This window comes from Mandrillus leucophaeus, unplaced genomic scaffold (assembly GCF_000951045.1).
Source record: "Mandrillus leucophaeus isolate KB7577 unplaced genomic scaffold, Mleu.le_1.0 Scaffold668, whole genome shotgun sequence".
NCBI lineage: Eukaryota > Metazoa > Chordata > Mammalia > Primates > Cercopithecidae > Mandrillus > Mandrillus leucophaeus.
Genome location: NW_012107230.1, coordinates 1,115,968 through 1,133,117, shown reverse-complemented (window position 1 = coordinate 1,133,117; position 17,150 = coordinate 1,115,968). Strand labels below are relative to the sequence as shown.

The window sequence follows — 17,150 nt, the reverse complement described above, 5'->3', positions numbered from 1 at the left end:
TGTTAGCCAGGATGGTCTCGATCTCCTGACCTCGTGATCCGCCCGTCTCGGCCTCCCAAAGTGCTGGGATTACAGGCTTGAGCCACCGCGCCCGGCCAGTACATTTACTTTCATGCAACTGCTGGAGACAAAGCAGAAAGTCAACATGAGTGATACAGTTGGAAGTCAGAAATGAGTTGTGTTCTGCCTGACTACACCCTACACTGTCAAGAATGGCATTATCTGTTAAATATCAATGTTCTTTTTGACTTAATAAAAATTCATAGCCTACTAATAATAGCCATAAAACTATGTACTTTCATGTGAATAAAGTTGATTAAGCTGCTTTCTGGACTGGTTGTGTCTTACTGTTAAATAATGTATATTTTGAAGAGTTAAGAAGTTATCCCTCTTTCTTGTTACTAATAAAAAAATCATGGCTGCAGACACATTTATGGATTTCTGATCATGGAGTCCACATTGACAAAACCCTGAAGGCTCTAATCGTAGCAGCAAAAAAAAAAAAAAAAGGTCTACTTAAAATCTAATGAGTTTCATTCATTTATAATGATAGTATCCTGAAGTTTTGTTCACAATCAGCATTTCATCAAGTGCATTAAGTTACTATTGAGCCTACTTGTCTTTCATATATTTCTTCCTACCAGGGAACCTCTTTGTTAATGCACAGAAAAATTGCATTTTCAATATTTCTGCTTAAAAACTGGAATCAATGGGACTGTCCACTGAAATGAGAGTGGCATAATTCAGCATATGCCAGGACTCTCCATGTAACTAAGGTGACTCACTACTCTAGGAATAATGTACTTCCTTCCGTTCTCTAAGTAAGCCATGTTCTTGCTCATCTCCTAGCTTCTGCATGTGCTGTTATCACTTCCCAGGACACTCTTATTCCTCTTCATCAACTGACAAATTCTTACTCATCCTTGAGGTGTCAAGTTAATGATCGCACTTGCTACCACCACCCAGCTATGTCAGCTCCCTCTCCTGTGAGCTTCCCTAGTTCTCTGTTTCCCAGTCAAGGCACTGCTTCCTTTTTATTTCTCCCACTATCAGCTCTGTAAGAGCAAGAACAGAGACTCTTCCCCATCAGTGTTTCACCAGTGCCTGGGCCTGCCATCATGCTTGATGCTCTTTGAATGAATGGAGTCCAGACTCTTAGGCATGTGTCTCTAAAGTATTGTCTATCACCTGAAAATAAATATATCTGCAGGCTTTCTGCCCACCAGTGGGAAACAATATATTAAAGATTGAAGGCCTTTATTACAAGCCACAAGCCACTTTGGGAGATTTCTATTTCTGGAACATTATAAAGATGTCGGAGACGGTTCAGGAGAATGTAGGGGGCATGAAAACAAAGCTTAGGAGCCAATACATGGAGTGGGAAATCTGTGCCCTGACACAAAAACAGCACTCACAGCACTAGCTGCACAACTCAAAGCCACACACACCTCTTCAGAGGTGGCAGGGAGGAGGCAGAGTTCACAGTGGAAATATCAGAGGGACTTACTCAAATCAAAACTAAAGTCAAGGCTTGGATATTTCCTCTATTTGATGCCAAGTATTCAACAAATGTTTCTCCTACTCCCCAAAAAGAGTTAAAAACAAAAAAAACCTGATTGCTTCATATTTAAAACTAATTTGTGCTCCTAAACGTGAGCTATGTTTTAAATATAAAAGAAGCAGATAAAAACCAATAAAAATGTTGAATTCTTCCAAGACTAACTGTTAAGTTAAATTTTTCCAAAGTTCTATTCAAACATTTATTGCATTTGCCTTTTGAGCCAGGCTTTGTCCTAAATACTATTCAGAAATTAATAACTTGGTCCCTGCACTCAACAAGTTTACAGTATAGTGGGAGACACATACAAAGGGGAATGGAAATCAATGGTGAAGGGCAAAAATGCAAGGATGAAGGGGCATAGAAGCTATCGCAGAGCAAGTTCATTATTTACACACACACACACACAAAATCACTATAAAAAAGTAACATAATAGACCCAAGAGGACCTAAAAAAGTCCTATTTACTCTACTCATGGGTCTTAAACTTGAAAGTCATTTGGATTGTTGCCTCAATTCTCCAGTACCCTAAAAATTTGCATTCTTCCTTTATTTTATTCACCATGTTATTTTACTAATCTTAGACTAAAGATTGAGAAAACAAATTGAGTATTTTAAAACAATTTATCCCGTCAATTAAAAGAAGATCTACACCCAAGTTCATAACAGCATTATTCACAAGAGTCAGCAGACGAAAGCAACCCAAGTGTCCCTCCATGGATGAATGGATAAGCCAAATGTGGTCTATACATACAATGTAATATTATTCAGCCGGAAAAAGGAAAGAAATTCCCACACACACTACAACATGTAAGGCTCATCTTTTCCTTATAAATTACCCAATCTCAGGTGTCTCTTTAGAGCAATGCTAAATGAAATGAGCCAGTCACAAAATGACAAATAACTATAGTTCCACTTACATAAGGTATCTAAAGTAGTCAAACCCATAGAAACAAAGCAGAATGGTGGTTGCAAAGGACTGGGGTAACGGGGAAATGGGGAATTGTTTAATGTATCCATGGTTTCACTTTTGTGAGATAAAAGTGAAGACTTTGATCTTCACTGGTTGCACAACTGGGTTTCAGATTATATACTTCAGTTAAATACTTAACACTACTGATCTGTACACATAAAAATAGTTAAGATGGTAAATTTTATGTTATGTGTATTTTACTACAGTGAAAAGTAAAAATAAAATTTTCAAGAGGGATCATGCTATAATGCTACATGGTGTATTGTCCTGAAGCTCTACTCTAAGAAAACATGATTGGGGTATACAAAGGCCCCAAATGTGAGAAAATTCAATACTTCAGTTCTTTTAGTCATGAATAAATACATTGTGATGAGAAGGATGAGCATACTTTTCAAATCTGTTCTTGCCTTTGTGGGGAAAACAATACAAGCAAACTTATTTAGGTCACAGTAGTTACTGTAAACATCCCAAGGAAAGCTTATTAATAACAGCCACCCACAAAGGACCTGGTTTCAACCAAAGAATGTCACGGAGTCAGTGAAAGGAAGGCTGGGGAAGAATTGTCATGTATTTTAGAAATAAGAATGTTAGCATCTTTTTGTAGTTCAACTTGGATTTAGAAATCACAAATACGGCCAATATTTTAAATAAGGAAATTGAACTAGATAGTGTCTGAAGGACCTTCTGGCTCTAAGCCATAACAATTGGTTGCTTGCTTGATTAAAAAAAAAAAAAAGAAAAAGGAAAAAAAAAAGAAAAATACCCTAAACATTTATGTCAATCCTTGATTCTGCTATCAGTAGAGTAACAGAGGCCACCTGCCTGAATCTGTTACTGTGTCAATGTGGAAATGTACTGGGCTAGGCCCCTGCCACTAACTTGTTCTATCACCTTGGGCAAGTCATTGCCTCTCTGTGGGCCTAATTCTTCTACTCTGTAGTGGGAAGGTTAGACCAAATGATGATGATGGTCCCTTCCAGCCATTATAGCCTATGATTAAGGATCTGTGGAGCATGGTGATTAAGGCTGCAGAACAATGTGAATATACTTAATACCATAGAACTGGATACCATAGACTTGACCATAAAATGGTCAGTTTTATGTTGTGTATTTTGCCACAGTAAATATATTTACAATCATTACAATAAAAAAGATAATAATCTGAGAAGCAAGAGAGCCACTCTAAGCAACAGTTTCTAATTAGAATAGAAGGAAACAAATACCTCAACACCAGGCCTCTAGGCTTGGTTTTTACTTCTTTCTTTTTAATCCTTCGTGCCCAAAGAAACATGTAAGTACACTAAAGATGATACCATTAAAAGAAAAACTTTTCATAAAACAATAACTCTTTTAATATTATATCTACCTCCACATTTGGCATTTGAGTTAGATTTGTATATATAGTCTTTATAAATTGAGTCTCCCCTATATGCAATGTGGTCAAGAGAGATGCACTCTGGACCAAATCTCACTCTCAGCAGAGCAACTACTCTCATTTCTTCCAGCCATGTAAAATAAGCAACTCATCTCTAGCTCAAAGGCAGGGAAATAAGTTTATTATCTTCTACCAGGATTTTCAGATCCTGGGGAGATGCCGCTGCACTAAAAATCAATACAAGATTTTTCAAGGTATTCAGTTTTGTCACTTGTTCAGAGACAATGGCCTCAGAAAAGAAGATGAACTGCCTTACTTCCTTTTCCTCCCTTTTTCTGCATGCTGCCCTTTAAAGACATGCTCTTTGTGCCATAAATTCAAAGGTTGCTTTTATGTCCAGTGGGGTGGAGGGAGGAAGCTCGGTATGTTTTAAACGGTGAAATCTGTCAAAGTCCCAAAGGCTCTTGTGATACAAATCAGGTCATCCTATACAGCCTGAACCCCCAATTCCACAGAGGAAATAAAAACCATTTATAACTCAAAGTAACTCACAGTAATAGGTCAATGCACTTGATTGGTCATGAACCAATGACAGAGACACTGCTTGGTGCCTCAAGGGTGACAACGGGTGGGGGTGCACCTAGGCCCAGCCCAACACTCACACTCCTGCTTCCACCTCCCATCACCACCTGCTGCCAGATGCAGGTAGAAAAATTATGTCCAAGGAAAAGGGGAATTACTTTGTCCACCCTGTGTCATCCTGTTCTAGACTGGCAGAGAAATATCTTGGAAGTCCCACTCCCACCCCCTTATCCCACCAGTTTAAAATCCACTGAAGTTCAAGCTATCATAAGGGTCAAAATATTTGGACACCGACCTCTGCTATTCTAACAGCTGTGCTAGGATTGCCATCTCTGAATGGCATGCCCAAAGCTCCCTCCCAGCCCCACCCTCTCTGCGAGAGCCAAGGCTTTGAAATTCTCCTGCTTCCTTACTTTCTCCTAAAGGGAGACCATCCAGGGAAACAATTGAGGCAAGACTGGCAGTAAGATAGAAAAAAGTAGCAAAAAGGGAGAAGGAAGGCTTCCGAGCAGAACATTTATATGTGGAAGATGAGTAGGGCTGGGAAGATCTTTAAGATTACTTAATTCAACCCATGAAGACACTGAGAACTCAAAGCATACGGTAGACAACAATGCTGGTCCTAGACTTCGGGGCTCAACCTCATGTAACCATTTTGGAGTGGTTGACTCCTTTGAGAATCTGTTCAAACAATGGAGCCTGCTCACCAGAAAAATTGACATTTATACATAATTTCTAAGAGGATCCTGTGATTGCCTCTAGGACAATGTTTCCCCAACTAGCCTGATGATTCAACTAGTCCTGAAGAATCACCAGGACACCTGCTTACAAGTTAGATTACCAGCTCTTTTCCTAAAGTTCTAATTCAGTAGGTCGGCAGGAGGTTTTTGTTTTGTTGTGTTTAATTTAGAAAAAACAAACAAACAAACCCTACAGGGGATTCTTTAGGCAAGCTTGAGGAACACCGCCCAGAGGCAGTAGGTCCCTAAACCAGTTGTGCATTAGAACCACTTCAGGAGCTTAATAAAAAATGTGGCTTTCTAAGGCTCACGCCCAGATATACTGAATCAAATTCTCATGGTCGGGGGTATATGTGGTTAGAGGTGATGCTGATGCCCAAGCTGGTCCAGGAACCATAGCTAAGCAACCCACGTATGACTTCATCCAGCTTGACTCATTAGTAATTTGGCTTGGCCAGAGTCTGATAGCTATGATGGGCACCAGATCACTCACTGCTTGACATACGACCAACATGGAACAGAGTGCTTCATGCACTGAAAGTCTGTTTCCCTAAAGAAATTTGCAAAATATGCTTGTATTATCCATGAAGGCAGGGATAGTTACCTGTTCTGCTCACTGCTGTATTCTCAGTGTCTAAGGAAGCCGATGGCACACAGAAGGTTCAATACATATTTATCGAGTAAATTAACAGATGAATTAATTTACACATGCATTAAAATAACTGAAATCACTTCAGTTGGGGTATGACTGTCCAATGCATGTGTGAATCTGCAGATTTATTTCTATCACCAAGAAACCCTCTATCAAGAGTCCTCTAACTTGAAAAATCAATATGAAAATCACTACTATTTCAGTAATAGTATCAGTATCATCACTGACCAAATTCTACGTAAATAGCACATTATGAAGTAGCAATTGTATCCTAAATTAAATTAGCAAAATTAAATCCAGCAGGATTATTGCTGTCAGTCTAAGGGCTTTTGGGACAGAGTTTCAAAAGTAAAGGAGCATTTACAGAAACCTAGGATGGATGATCAGCATTGTCATTACGTAACACGTTTAGTGAGCACTTGTTTCGTGAAAAGGATCCTTGAAGACATTGCAGTCTATTCAGAGAGATAAGACATAAGCAGATGAGAAGTTAACCATGAGATATACCCAAAGCAGCCCATGGAGATTGCCAGATGGGTGATAGAGAAGCCCTGTACAGGAAGGAAGCAGTGCCTGCTGGGAGGGTGAAAGAAAAGCTTCACGGAGGATGGAGATTTAGCTTGGACTTGAAGCATCATATAATATAAAACTAATAAGTAGTTCATGCTAGATCAAGGAATGGGGGAGCAAAAAACTCAGTTTGAAGACAATCAGTAAGTAATATTTCATTAATATTATTTTCATTATTATATCATTAATATAATTATGTATTTCCACTGTAGATACAAATAGAAAATATGACTAAACACTATAAATTTCTATAAGCCAACTACCCAGAGATTCCTTTTGGTGTATATTCTTTCAAGATTTATTCTTAGCGTATTTGTTGTATATCTATTTACATATGTGCAAAGTTGTCTATGTGTATTTAATTTGGTATTTACAGATTTATACATAGATATACGTAGCCCCATATGGGCACATATTCATATATGTACTTTTACAAAATACTAATCACGCTTGTGGTGTCCAGTGAGAAGGATCTCAAGGAGGTGCAAGAAAAATGTTCACACACCGGGCACAAATCACCATCTCTCTTGGTTACCCCTAAGTCCACACCTAGTATACACACTGAAAATGATGGTGCAAATTATTTAATGACATAAAATAACATTCTAACACGTTGAGAGAAAAAAAGGAAGTTATCGTGTATGTGCCTGATCCCACATACACACTTAAAGATAATCAGCCATGTCTATGTATTATAATATGCAGAGAAAAAGGACTAGAAGAAAAGCCTCAAAAAGTTAACTTGGTAGTGGAACCTTGGGTGATATTTTCTTCTCTATGCTTTTATGATGTTCCAAATTGTTTCCGGTAAACATGCATTATTTTGTAATCTGAAAAAAATCAATGTAATAAAACATAAGCAATATAAAAACACACAAATAAATTCAAAACTGCCTGTGAGCGTCCTGCTCAAGATGCATCTTCGGTTTTTGAGCAGCTAAAGTCAAATTAGCATTCGCAAGAAGACAGAAAGCAAAGCTCTTGTGTTGGTCAAGTCCTGACTTCAAGGCTCTTGGCCTTCTATGCCTGCCTTTGAGGTGTCTAGTGGGTGGGTCAGGTGTAGGGAAAGCAAGAAAGCCTTGCTGGGTGTCGGTGGGGGAGGAGGGCGCGCCTCCCTGAGCCCCGCCCGGCCACCACCAGCGCTGCTCTGACGGCCACCATCTTAACGCTGCTTCCCCACAGGCTGCAACGTGCCAGCGGTCTAGACTGCGAGGCCGCGGGCTGCACCGGAGCGCGCAGTATCTTTCCCCGGACTGCAGCCGCCCGCACCGCCTGCCACGGAGCCTTGGCCCGGACCCGCGGTTCCCTCTGCGACGCCTCCCCGTGAGTCGACTGGGTCGTGGGTATCGAGGGCAAGCAAACAGAAACCCCCACTGCCCACCGCCGCTGCCGCCGCCAGGAAGGCGCTTTGTCATGCCCGGAGCCGGCGCCGGGCATCTCTTTGCCAAGTTTCACCTTCGGTGACACAACTTTTCCGTGTTTCTTTTTTAGGCAGCTGCCACATCACGAGGCTAATGAGCACACTAAGGTTTGTAATAAACCCGCCTGCCAGATACACAGGAACTGAGGGAGGCTGGTTGACCAGACCTTTCAGCGCGATCGTCGGGTTCCCAGCTAGCCGAAAAACAAATGTTCCCTGGAATGAGAGCATCTAGGAGCACCTTGTCCTGTTTCCAAGAGAATGGCTCACATTGTGCCCAGAGCTCCGAAAATCACTCACAAATTCAAGAGCTCTTGGAAGCCTTAATGTTCAATAAACCCCCCGAGGGGAGAGGCGAGCATACACACAGAGAATCAAAGGCAAAATAAACAGGTCAATCCTCAATACTTTCAAAGTCACCATTGAAAGAAGAGTCTGAAAATATCTATGGGCATATTCAAGAACTGCACTCAGCCTGCCTTCTTTAGGTTGTTTACTTCTACTTTTAAGAGCTAGATAAATATTTTAAGAACCCCAGCTATTTACTAACCCTCAACTCCAGAAAAGTAACAAATGCTACCTACATTATTTGGAGCAAGTTTTGAGAACTGGGTTTCATGTTTGTTATGAAATTTACCTATAGCCATGCAATAGACCCATCACTGTTAATTACTGCCGTTAAGCAATGGTTCTACAATACAGATAAACACGACATGATTCCCAACTTCAAGAACTATAATTAATATGCTCGTTCAAGGCGTTGTGTCTCTGTTAACAAGATATATTTTTGGAAATATTATCTAACTGAAGGCAGCATAAATAGTATACAAAATAAAGCTTGCACTTTTTTATTTTTCCATTTAAAATGAGTTATATAAGTAGTGAAAAAGCTCTTCTATCGAGCTACACTTTGTTGTGGGGGGTGGATTTCTTTCACCACGATTAATATAGCTATCAAAGGAAAAAAATCCAGAAATGAAAATCTTTCAATGGGCTCAGCACACCCTGAGGAGCCCCATTTGGTTAATAAAAACCACTGACATCTGTTAACAAGACAAGGAGGGAGGGAAAGAAGGAGAGACGGAGGAAGAACGGGGTAGGGTTGAGAGACAAAGAGAAGGGAAATGAGACATATGATTCTGCTGGGAGACAGACTGAAAGCATATACCATGTAATGAAAACTAAAATAAACAAGTGGAGTTTTTACTCAACAGTGAATTAAGAGGATGTATAATCTTGAAGACGCAGGTGAAACGAGGTCCCAGATGCAGTTGTGGAAGAAAGTATCATTGTCTTTAAACCAATATGAAAGCCAAAGTCACCGAGCCAATGTCCTGTAGCAGTGGTTCAAGAGAATGGCCAAGTGAAGTGAGATGCACATCGGAAAGTGAAGTCAGAATGTCCCAGGCCAGAGAAGACGGAAAGGGCACCCCAGCACAGCGCCTGATACAGAAAAGTCACTCAAACCATGTTCAGACGTTTGTTTAACTGAACAAAGACCACAGCCCTGGAGCAACCATGCATTTAGTATAGGCACACTCCTCCTAATTATGTCCAATTTGGTGAATGAAAGTAATTTTGTCTTTGTGCAAACCTGCATTAGAAAGACTCAGCTGTGCTGCCTAGGAAGGGAGTGTGATATAGTGGTTAGTGGTTAGGAGGTAGATTTGGAGTCAATCAAATCTGGCTCAAATCCTCACTTCACCGTCTTTTTAACTGAGTGACCTAAGGCTGTCCTCAGTCTCTCAGTTTCTTCATCTGTCACATTGGAAGAATAGTATGGATATTCATTCTCCATACACTGAATGTCTATACATTATTTTGAGGAATTCATGAGATGCTTCATGTCAACTCCCTGGCCTACAGTCGGTGCTCAGAAAATACTATTATTTTTAGGACACCAGTCAAAAGTATTTCTCCAAGGTAGCTAGGTGTTAGAAAGTCAACCATTAACTATTGAATTCTTTGCATGAAAGCTCTACCCCAGGCAATCTTTAGATAAAACGTAAATCTCCCTAGGTATTTATCAGATTAAGCCACCAGGAGGCTCTGAAAAAGTCTTTCTCTATCACAGTGCCTTCTGATAATGACAACAAAACAGGAAGTGAGCAGGGCATAGGACCAATGAGTTTCCACAGGTGCATGGCACATGCATTCATCATTTATTGATTACTACAAGGCCAAGCACTGTGCTAGTAATTTGCAAACCACTAGCGGTGTGACTTCATGTAAGCTACATGATCTCCATGAACTTCAATGTTCTCATCTCTAAAGTCTGTATGTACTAAGAGCTACTGTACTTCATTTGGCTGTCAGGATTAAATTAGATATATGTAAAAATAATGTTTGCCTAGTAAATAGTAACTGCTCAGTAATTTAGAGGCTACTACTATAAAGATAGCAATGTTCATTATTGTTATTTGCTATTAAAGGATGAATAAAATATACCTCTGCTTAAAGGAATTCCCTAGCTTTCCCAGGTCATTCAACAACCACTCCTAGAATACTAACCATGTCCAAGATTCTATTGAATGCCCCAGTGTGGGGCACGGTGGGAGTTTTCCAAGAAACCAGAGGACAAGACAAGAAGGGTTACCAATAGGGGATGAAGAGTGTTGCATGGGGAGGTGGCCAAAGAGTGCATACAGGCAAAACTAATAGATGATGATAGAAATAAAAATAGGAGGCCAAGCGCAGTGGCTCACATCTGTAATCCCAGCACTTTGGGAGGCCAATGCGGGTGGATCGTTTGAGGTCAGGAGTTCAAGACCAGCCTGGTCAACATGGTGAAACCCCGTCTCTACTAAAAATACAAAAACTTGGCGAGGCGGTGGTGGTGCGCGCCTGTAATCCCAGCTACTCGGAAGGCTGGGGCAGGAGAATCACTTGAACCCAGGAGGCGGTGGTTGCAGTGAGCTGAGATTCAAGTCACTGTACTCCAGTCTGGGCGACAGACTGAGACCCTATCTCAAAAAAAAAAAAAAAAAAAAGAATAAAATAATAGCTGTCTTTAGGTAGGGGGAATGACTAGAAAGGGGCATGAGAGAACTTTCTGAGGTGATAAGAATGCTCTGTATCTTGACTTCGGTGTTGATTTTACAGGTGTAAATATTTATCAAAAATCATTGAGATGCACACTTAAGATTTGTACATGTTACTGCAGGTAAACTTCAATTACAAAAAAAGGAAATTGAATTTTACTGTTTTTCTTTTCTAATTTGGCCTTTGACGAGGCCTGCCTTTCACCAAAGATTATTTTCTTTCTTCCCAGCCCTACTTACAGGGACCACAATAAAAGGACAGACATGTACAACTAGGGATTCCTTTTGGCCAAAGAGTGATTGTCCAGACCAAATCTGATGTCTCTGCAGGCAGGCCAAGTAAGCAGCTTAGCTCTGGACACAGCCCTATTGTACTCCCTAGAATGTCAACCACAACCCTACACCAGCAGAAGCCTTTGCCTGTGGGGAAGATCATTAGCCAGTGACACTAGTACTATTTCCATTTGAAAATCAATGCTAAAAGTAATTTCAAAGGGCAGAGGCAAGAATAGCCATGAGAACTGCTTTACAGTAATCACAATAAACAGTCATTGTAATTTAGACTCAATATTTATTACAACTCAGATCCCTTAATAAAATAGTCCTTCATATGTCCATTGTGCCCTAAGAATCAATAATTTATTTCTTTTCTAATAACCACCCCTCCCCCCACAATTTTCAGAATTAATGCTCTAGAAAACACTGCTTTAAAGGAAAAAAATGGCCATCCAATTCAAGGAGAAATCGGATCTGAGGCCTGGAGTGGTGGTCATAATGACTACTATATATCGTTTCACTTTCTTTAGGAAATTAATGCATTTACCTGGAAACCCACACTCTTAGGAAATGTTTCATCAATATATGACATTCAAAAAAGTGATAAAATGCCATGTTAAAAAATGTCAGAAATAAGATTCAACTAAGTTGGTCGAGCTGGTGTATTACAAATAGATAACCTACATTTCAAGTTGATGAAGACTAACTAAGATGACCCACATTGCACAGGACAATGAGCCTGAAATCCACTCTTCAGCCTGTGCTGATAAATCATGGTGACGATGTGTCTTCTTGATAGGGAAACAAACATCAGCGACTGCAGAAAATTAGTTACGCAGACATTTGTGTCCTGTACTAATTGCTAAAACTAGATTATGCGCCTAGTCTTCACATTTCAAAGATAATGTTAAGCTGAGCAAGGTAATAGACATGTAGGATCCCCTTCATCCACTCTACTTTAATGCTTATGCTTTTCCCCCCTCCTTCAATTGCTTAATCTTGACAATTATTGTCCATTCTTTCCAAATTTCTCAACTCCAAAAATATAAGTCATACTGAAGCAGACACTAGAAAGCCTTTTTATTGGATATATTTGAAGAACTGCAACACATTCTGGTTGTTCTATGTTGATTGTAATTCCCAGAATAAGAAGTTGATTTGGACATAAAACAGCACAGCTGCAAAGAGACCTGGAACGCTAACAGTTTCATCTCCTTACTCACCGCCTTACAAATCAGCCCTCTGGCTTATCCAATTCTGATTCCAATTCTCTCCCTGATTCCAATTCTCTCCCCAGTCCTGACCCTGTCCTCAAAGCCACCCATAAAATCTCCCTGCTGTGGGCACAGACCTCAACTCCTTCCTTCACCCCACAGCTCACCCTCTGCTTCTTACCCAGGCCCCAATTCAACATCCATTCCCACTGCAACCTCACCCACATCTCCAGACCTAGGACACATACTAACCCCTTTAAATTATTTGAACTGTGCTGAAAAGAGGCTTAGAGGAAGCAGTACTAAGCTAGAAAGAAGATTCAGTACCCCTCACCCATGCCCCAACTTGCTCCCCCTTCTAGCTTTAGCCTTTGTCAATGAAGAAGCTACACGCTGCTACAAATAATGATGAAGAGGACTTGAGTATAATGTGGACTCATGTTTTCCACCTGTCCCGAAGAACAGGCCAGTATTTCTGATTAGAGATCTCCCTGGTCACACCTCCTTAGCAAGGCTATGATCTACCTCCTTCAGCACAGAAGAGACCGCGTGGCTTATGACACTGTATGTAAAACCATGGGACCATGATGTCAGAGTGAAAAAACAAGTCCCTACGTCAGTAATAGACAGATGATCATTGTTACTTTTTAATAAGAGGTCACCAACCGCGTGATGTCTTGCCGGTAAAATACCTGTAAACATCTGCTTTTGCCTGGTCCAAGTCTGAGAAAGGCACTCGATGAAACCTATTATAGTAAACCACCATGATCAAGACGATCTTTTGGAAGGAATTCGGGACTCAAGCCTAGATATCTGCTGGCTGCATGACCACAATGCCCTGTCCTTCTTAAGTAGGATAGGCTAGAAAGACTATTGGAAAGGGCCAGGAAATGAACTAAAAACGAACTGTGGTGTAAATGCATGGGGCCACCATAATCCATTACAACAGCAGCTGTACAAGTGGCTGGCTTCTTGGGCTATGCATGGACTTGTCCTCCATTGTCCAGCAGCCAGCATGAGCCCAGCCTGACAACAGTGCTGTCTCACCAAGAGAACCCACAGCCCACAGAGCCGTGAAACTTGCCTGGATATCGTGGCTGTTAGGCTAAGCACAAAGGAAAGGGTTGTTGAAAAAAACACACCCAACTCCAAACATGTAGCCACAAACCTAAAGACAGTTTTGAAAGTGAGAGTTAGCTAGCATTTTTACTTAATCCAAAAAAGATTTGGTTTTATCTACAGCAGCCTACAAGATTTCCGATGCTACAGGAAAACTGTTGCAACAAACCAGAAACAGCCTTAACTGAGTGCTTGTCCAACAGAAGACTGCTGCAAAGATCTTATGTGACAAGGTAGAGAAGAGTGAGTCAAAGCTAAGAGAATATCTGCTTGAACAAACAAATATTATGCTTTCTTCTTCCCTGAAATGGAAACAAATCCTCCAGTCCAAGAGCCGCGTGACTCAAACTATATACACATCTGCCAATTTTAAAGTTTATACGAAGCATAAATAAATACACAAAAGGCGACTGGCTGCACAAGAGGCCTTTTTAATAGTTTCAAACAGAATCAAGGTCCCCGCCCCCTTTCCAAAGAGAACAGCCTATCTTGTCTGGCTACATTTTTGAAAAGGTTATGAAAAAGATCAGTGTCCATCACTGGTCTTAACCTCAGTAAGTTGAAGAAAATGTCATTTAAAAAGACAATCAGCAATTTATATACTCTTAAGGCCATATTCCATTCAGCAGCACAAAATAATTTACTGGAAACCTACTACTTGTGCTGTAAAAGCTCTGGAAACACTGTACTCTGTAACAATCTATGTAGTTATGATACACTGTGGGTATGAGCCCTAACCGATGGGGGTGGGAGGCTGAATTTAAATGAGCAGTAGACTCTGAAAACAGATTATGAAATTCATTCAAACTGTTACTAAATTCTTTGATTCCATCCAATCATCTGTCACACCATTGTTCAAAATCAAATGTGTGTATATTCAAGGTATCTATGAAATGCTTGATCCTATATCTTGCTATATTACAAAGAATATGCCAATTAGTTTTTCAGCTTAAAAAATTAAAGATGACCTATATATAGGAAATTTGTAAGTAAGGAAAACTCTTCAGAAATATGGTCAACATATATAAACTCTAGTGACTAGAAGATAAATAGACCTTGAACCTTTCATCTCTAATATAAAAAGTAGTCTTTAAAATTTAGTCACATAAGACTTTTCACATACGTGAAAGAAGAAAATACTAATGGCTACTACACATTTACTGTTCTGAAAATGCTCTAAATTCAACAACGAACAGAAAGGCTGAAATGACAATCTTGCTCTTAGCAGCCAAAAGCTTCCCATCTTCTCCGGGAAGTGAACTCCTTTCTTAAAAGTTGCCTTGTAAAATTAATTTATTCTAATTACAACCATAATTTCAAGTGCTAATTACACAATTCCTACAGAGGTATGTGGTTTCAAATGTGGTGAGTCAACACAAGAAAATGTTATGACATATGTCTAGTACAAATTTGTATTATTGAATTACAGAAACCTGTCCTGTTTCCAGATGCATTAATCCGTTCTGGACAACTGCAAATTATATTCCTAAAACAGAAACTCATTTTCTTTGAATGAATTTGGTTTCAGGGTCTCCCAAGGGTAGCCTGAAATAAACCTGAAGTAACCACCTGATAGAAATCAGGGACCAAAGTTCCAGAAACAAACGTGAAATACTCCCAGATTCAACAGGGGAATGAGGTGCCTAGATCAATCTGGTGCTACATTCTTTCATTACATTTACTTCTCTGGGCCCTCAGTGGAAAACAAAACGATTTAATGACCCCGAAGTCATTTTCCTTTATCATACAAGTGCCTGTCTGAGACTCAACAATTAGGAGAGCTCTGGAAACCTACAGCTGTAGTTCTACTTTCCAAAGTTACTCTTTTACTTGGGATTGAATGCTAGCCTTGAGCCAGACCGGGGGCCACAATGACCCGTGTGACAATGTATCTAACCCCTCCACAAACTCGCGGAACCTTTCGTCACCCTTTCGCCTAGTGGGGGAAGAAATGGCTCCATTTGGAAACAAGGAGAAAGGCCTTGAGCTGAAGACTTTGACAACTTTCCGCGGGGGAGGTCTGGTGCTGCCCTAGAATCTCCAGGGAAAGCAAGCTCTGAGAGATGGGGAGAGGCGAGAAGGAGGAGAGGAGAAAAAGGAATAGAGAAAGGAGTGGGAGTGAAGGGGGTCTGAGGGATCAGGGAGAAATTGGGGCCCCCATGAACAAAACCCGGGACTCCCCGCGCTGCAACCTCACTTCTGCAGTGGGGACTCAGCGTGGATCGCTGCGGTCCAGTGTGCTTGGGGCCCTCAGGGCTAATCCAGCTCACTCCAGCGTCCGTTTCGTGGCCATTCCGGACACTTGCACCTAAGGCACCTGCCGTTCCCCACTGCTGTTCCACATTCCCTCTCTGTGCCTCTCTCCGCACCCGGGTCTCCAAGGCCGCTGTCTCCAGTTTACATTCTGGAGCTAATCCTAGTCCTCAGAAAGGCAACGGCTAGAACCGGCAGGGGGTGGGGGGCGTCCCCTTCCTTTGCCTTAGTTCTCCCCAGCCTGAGCACCGCTTTGCTGCGCCTCCCCAACCCGCCGATGGGAGGCCCCGGGCAGAGGCGCGCACTCCAGGGGGACCAGTGGTCCAGTGCCCCGGGCGAGGTGACTGAACCCCAGCAAGCAGAGGAAGAGGATTGCCCCCTCCCGCGAAGGCTCACTCACGCTGGGCACTAGTGGCAAGGGGACAACAGCCTTTGTTCTCCTGGGGTTTGGCGAGGCTGTGCTGCCAAAGCCCAGTGCGGGCGACGCCAGGGCACCAGGATTGCTCACTTTTGCACGCGGCGTGTCAAAGGGTGCAAACTCCTGCCTTCCCCGAGGGGTGGGGTGGATAAGGAGTTTGGGATTAGGGGGTGTACGGGGCGGGGGGGAAGGAGAGGGGGAGGGGCTCTGCGTCTCCACCAGGCTCTTTGTTTGCATTGGGGGCGGGGAGAGGGGGCTGAAGGTGGGTTCAAGCTTGGGTTCTGAGAGCAGGGCACATTCCTGAGTATGTCACCATGTTGCACGCGCGCAGCACACATATGCACACTCGCGCACACGCACACACATGCACTCATACAGACAGGCGGCCGACTGTCAGCAGACAGCGCGGTTCCCGGCGCTCCGGGCTGCAGCAGCTTCGTCTGCCCGCAGCGCCACCACCGTGCGTCCAGAGCGGGAGTGGAGGAGGCTGGAGGCACTCGAGGGTCGACAATTCCGCGAGGAAGGAGGGAAAGTAGTGCAAACCTAGATCCACCCCCCAGCGACCTCTGCCCCTCCTTTTCTCCCGGGGTCGCAGAGGTCATGGGCAGCTTAAGCTCCGGGAAGGAGGCAGGGAGCCGCCGGAGGGCGGCGCGCACGCGAGGGGGCGAGGGAAACGAAGGAAAGGAAAGCAGGCGGACTCGGCGGGCGGGCTTACCCTTAGAAGCATCTTTCTCCTCTTTGGGCTTGGTCACCTTTCCACTCATAGATCCCAGCTTGCTTGACAAGGTTCGCTCAGAAGACGGAAGTCCTCGCCGAGCGGGCCGGACTTGGGAGAGTGCTTAGGGCGGCAAGTCTCGACCACGAGCTCCCCTCGGTGTGGTTCGGGGCGGAATCCGCTTTTCCCCACCGCTGCCGCCGCCGCCGCTGCCTACAAGAGAGTGGGGAGGAAAGGAGAGGGG

The 17,150-nt window shown here is 42.4% G+C and overlaps 1 protein-coding gene across 2 annotated transcripts in view; it reads right to left on the bottom strand.

Annotated features, from left to right (window-relative positions):
• Nucleotides 1–17,150, bottom strand: part of FGF13 (fibroblast growth factor 13) — a 581,422-nt gene that overhangs the window by 563,404 nt on the left and 868 nt on the right. For both annotated transcript variants that reach the window (XM_012001629.1, XM_012001633.1), the window contains exon 2: nucleotides 16,907–17,119. In XM_012001629.1, the coding sequence (XP_011857019.1) occupies nucleotides 16,907–16,955 (49 nt within the window). In that variant the 5' untranslated portion in view covers nucleotides 16,956–17,119. The remainder of the gene's footprint in view (nucleotides 1–16,906; nucleotides 17,120–17,150) is intronic.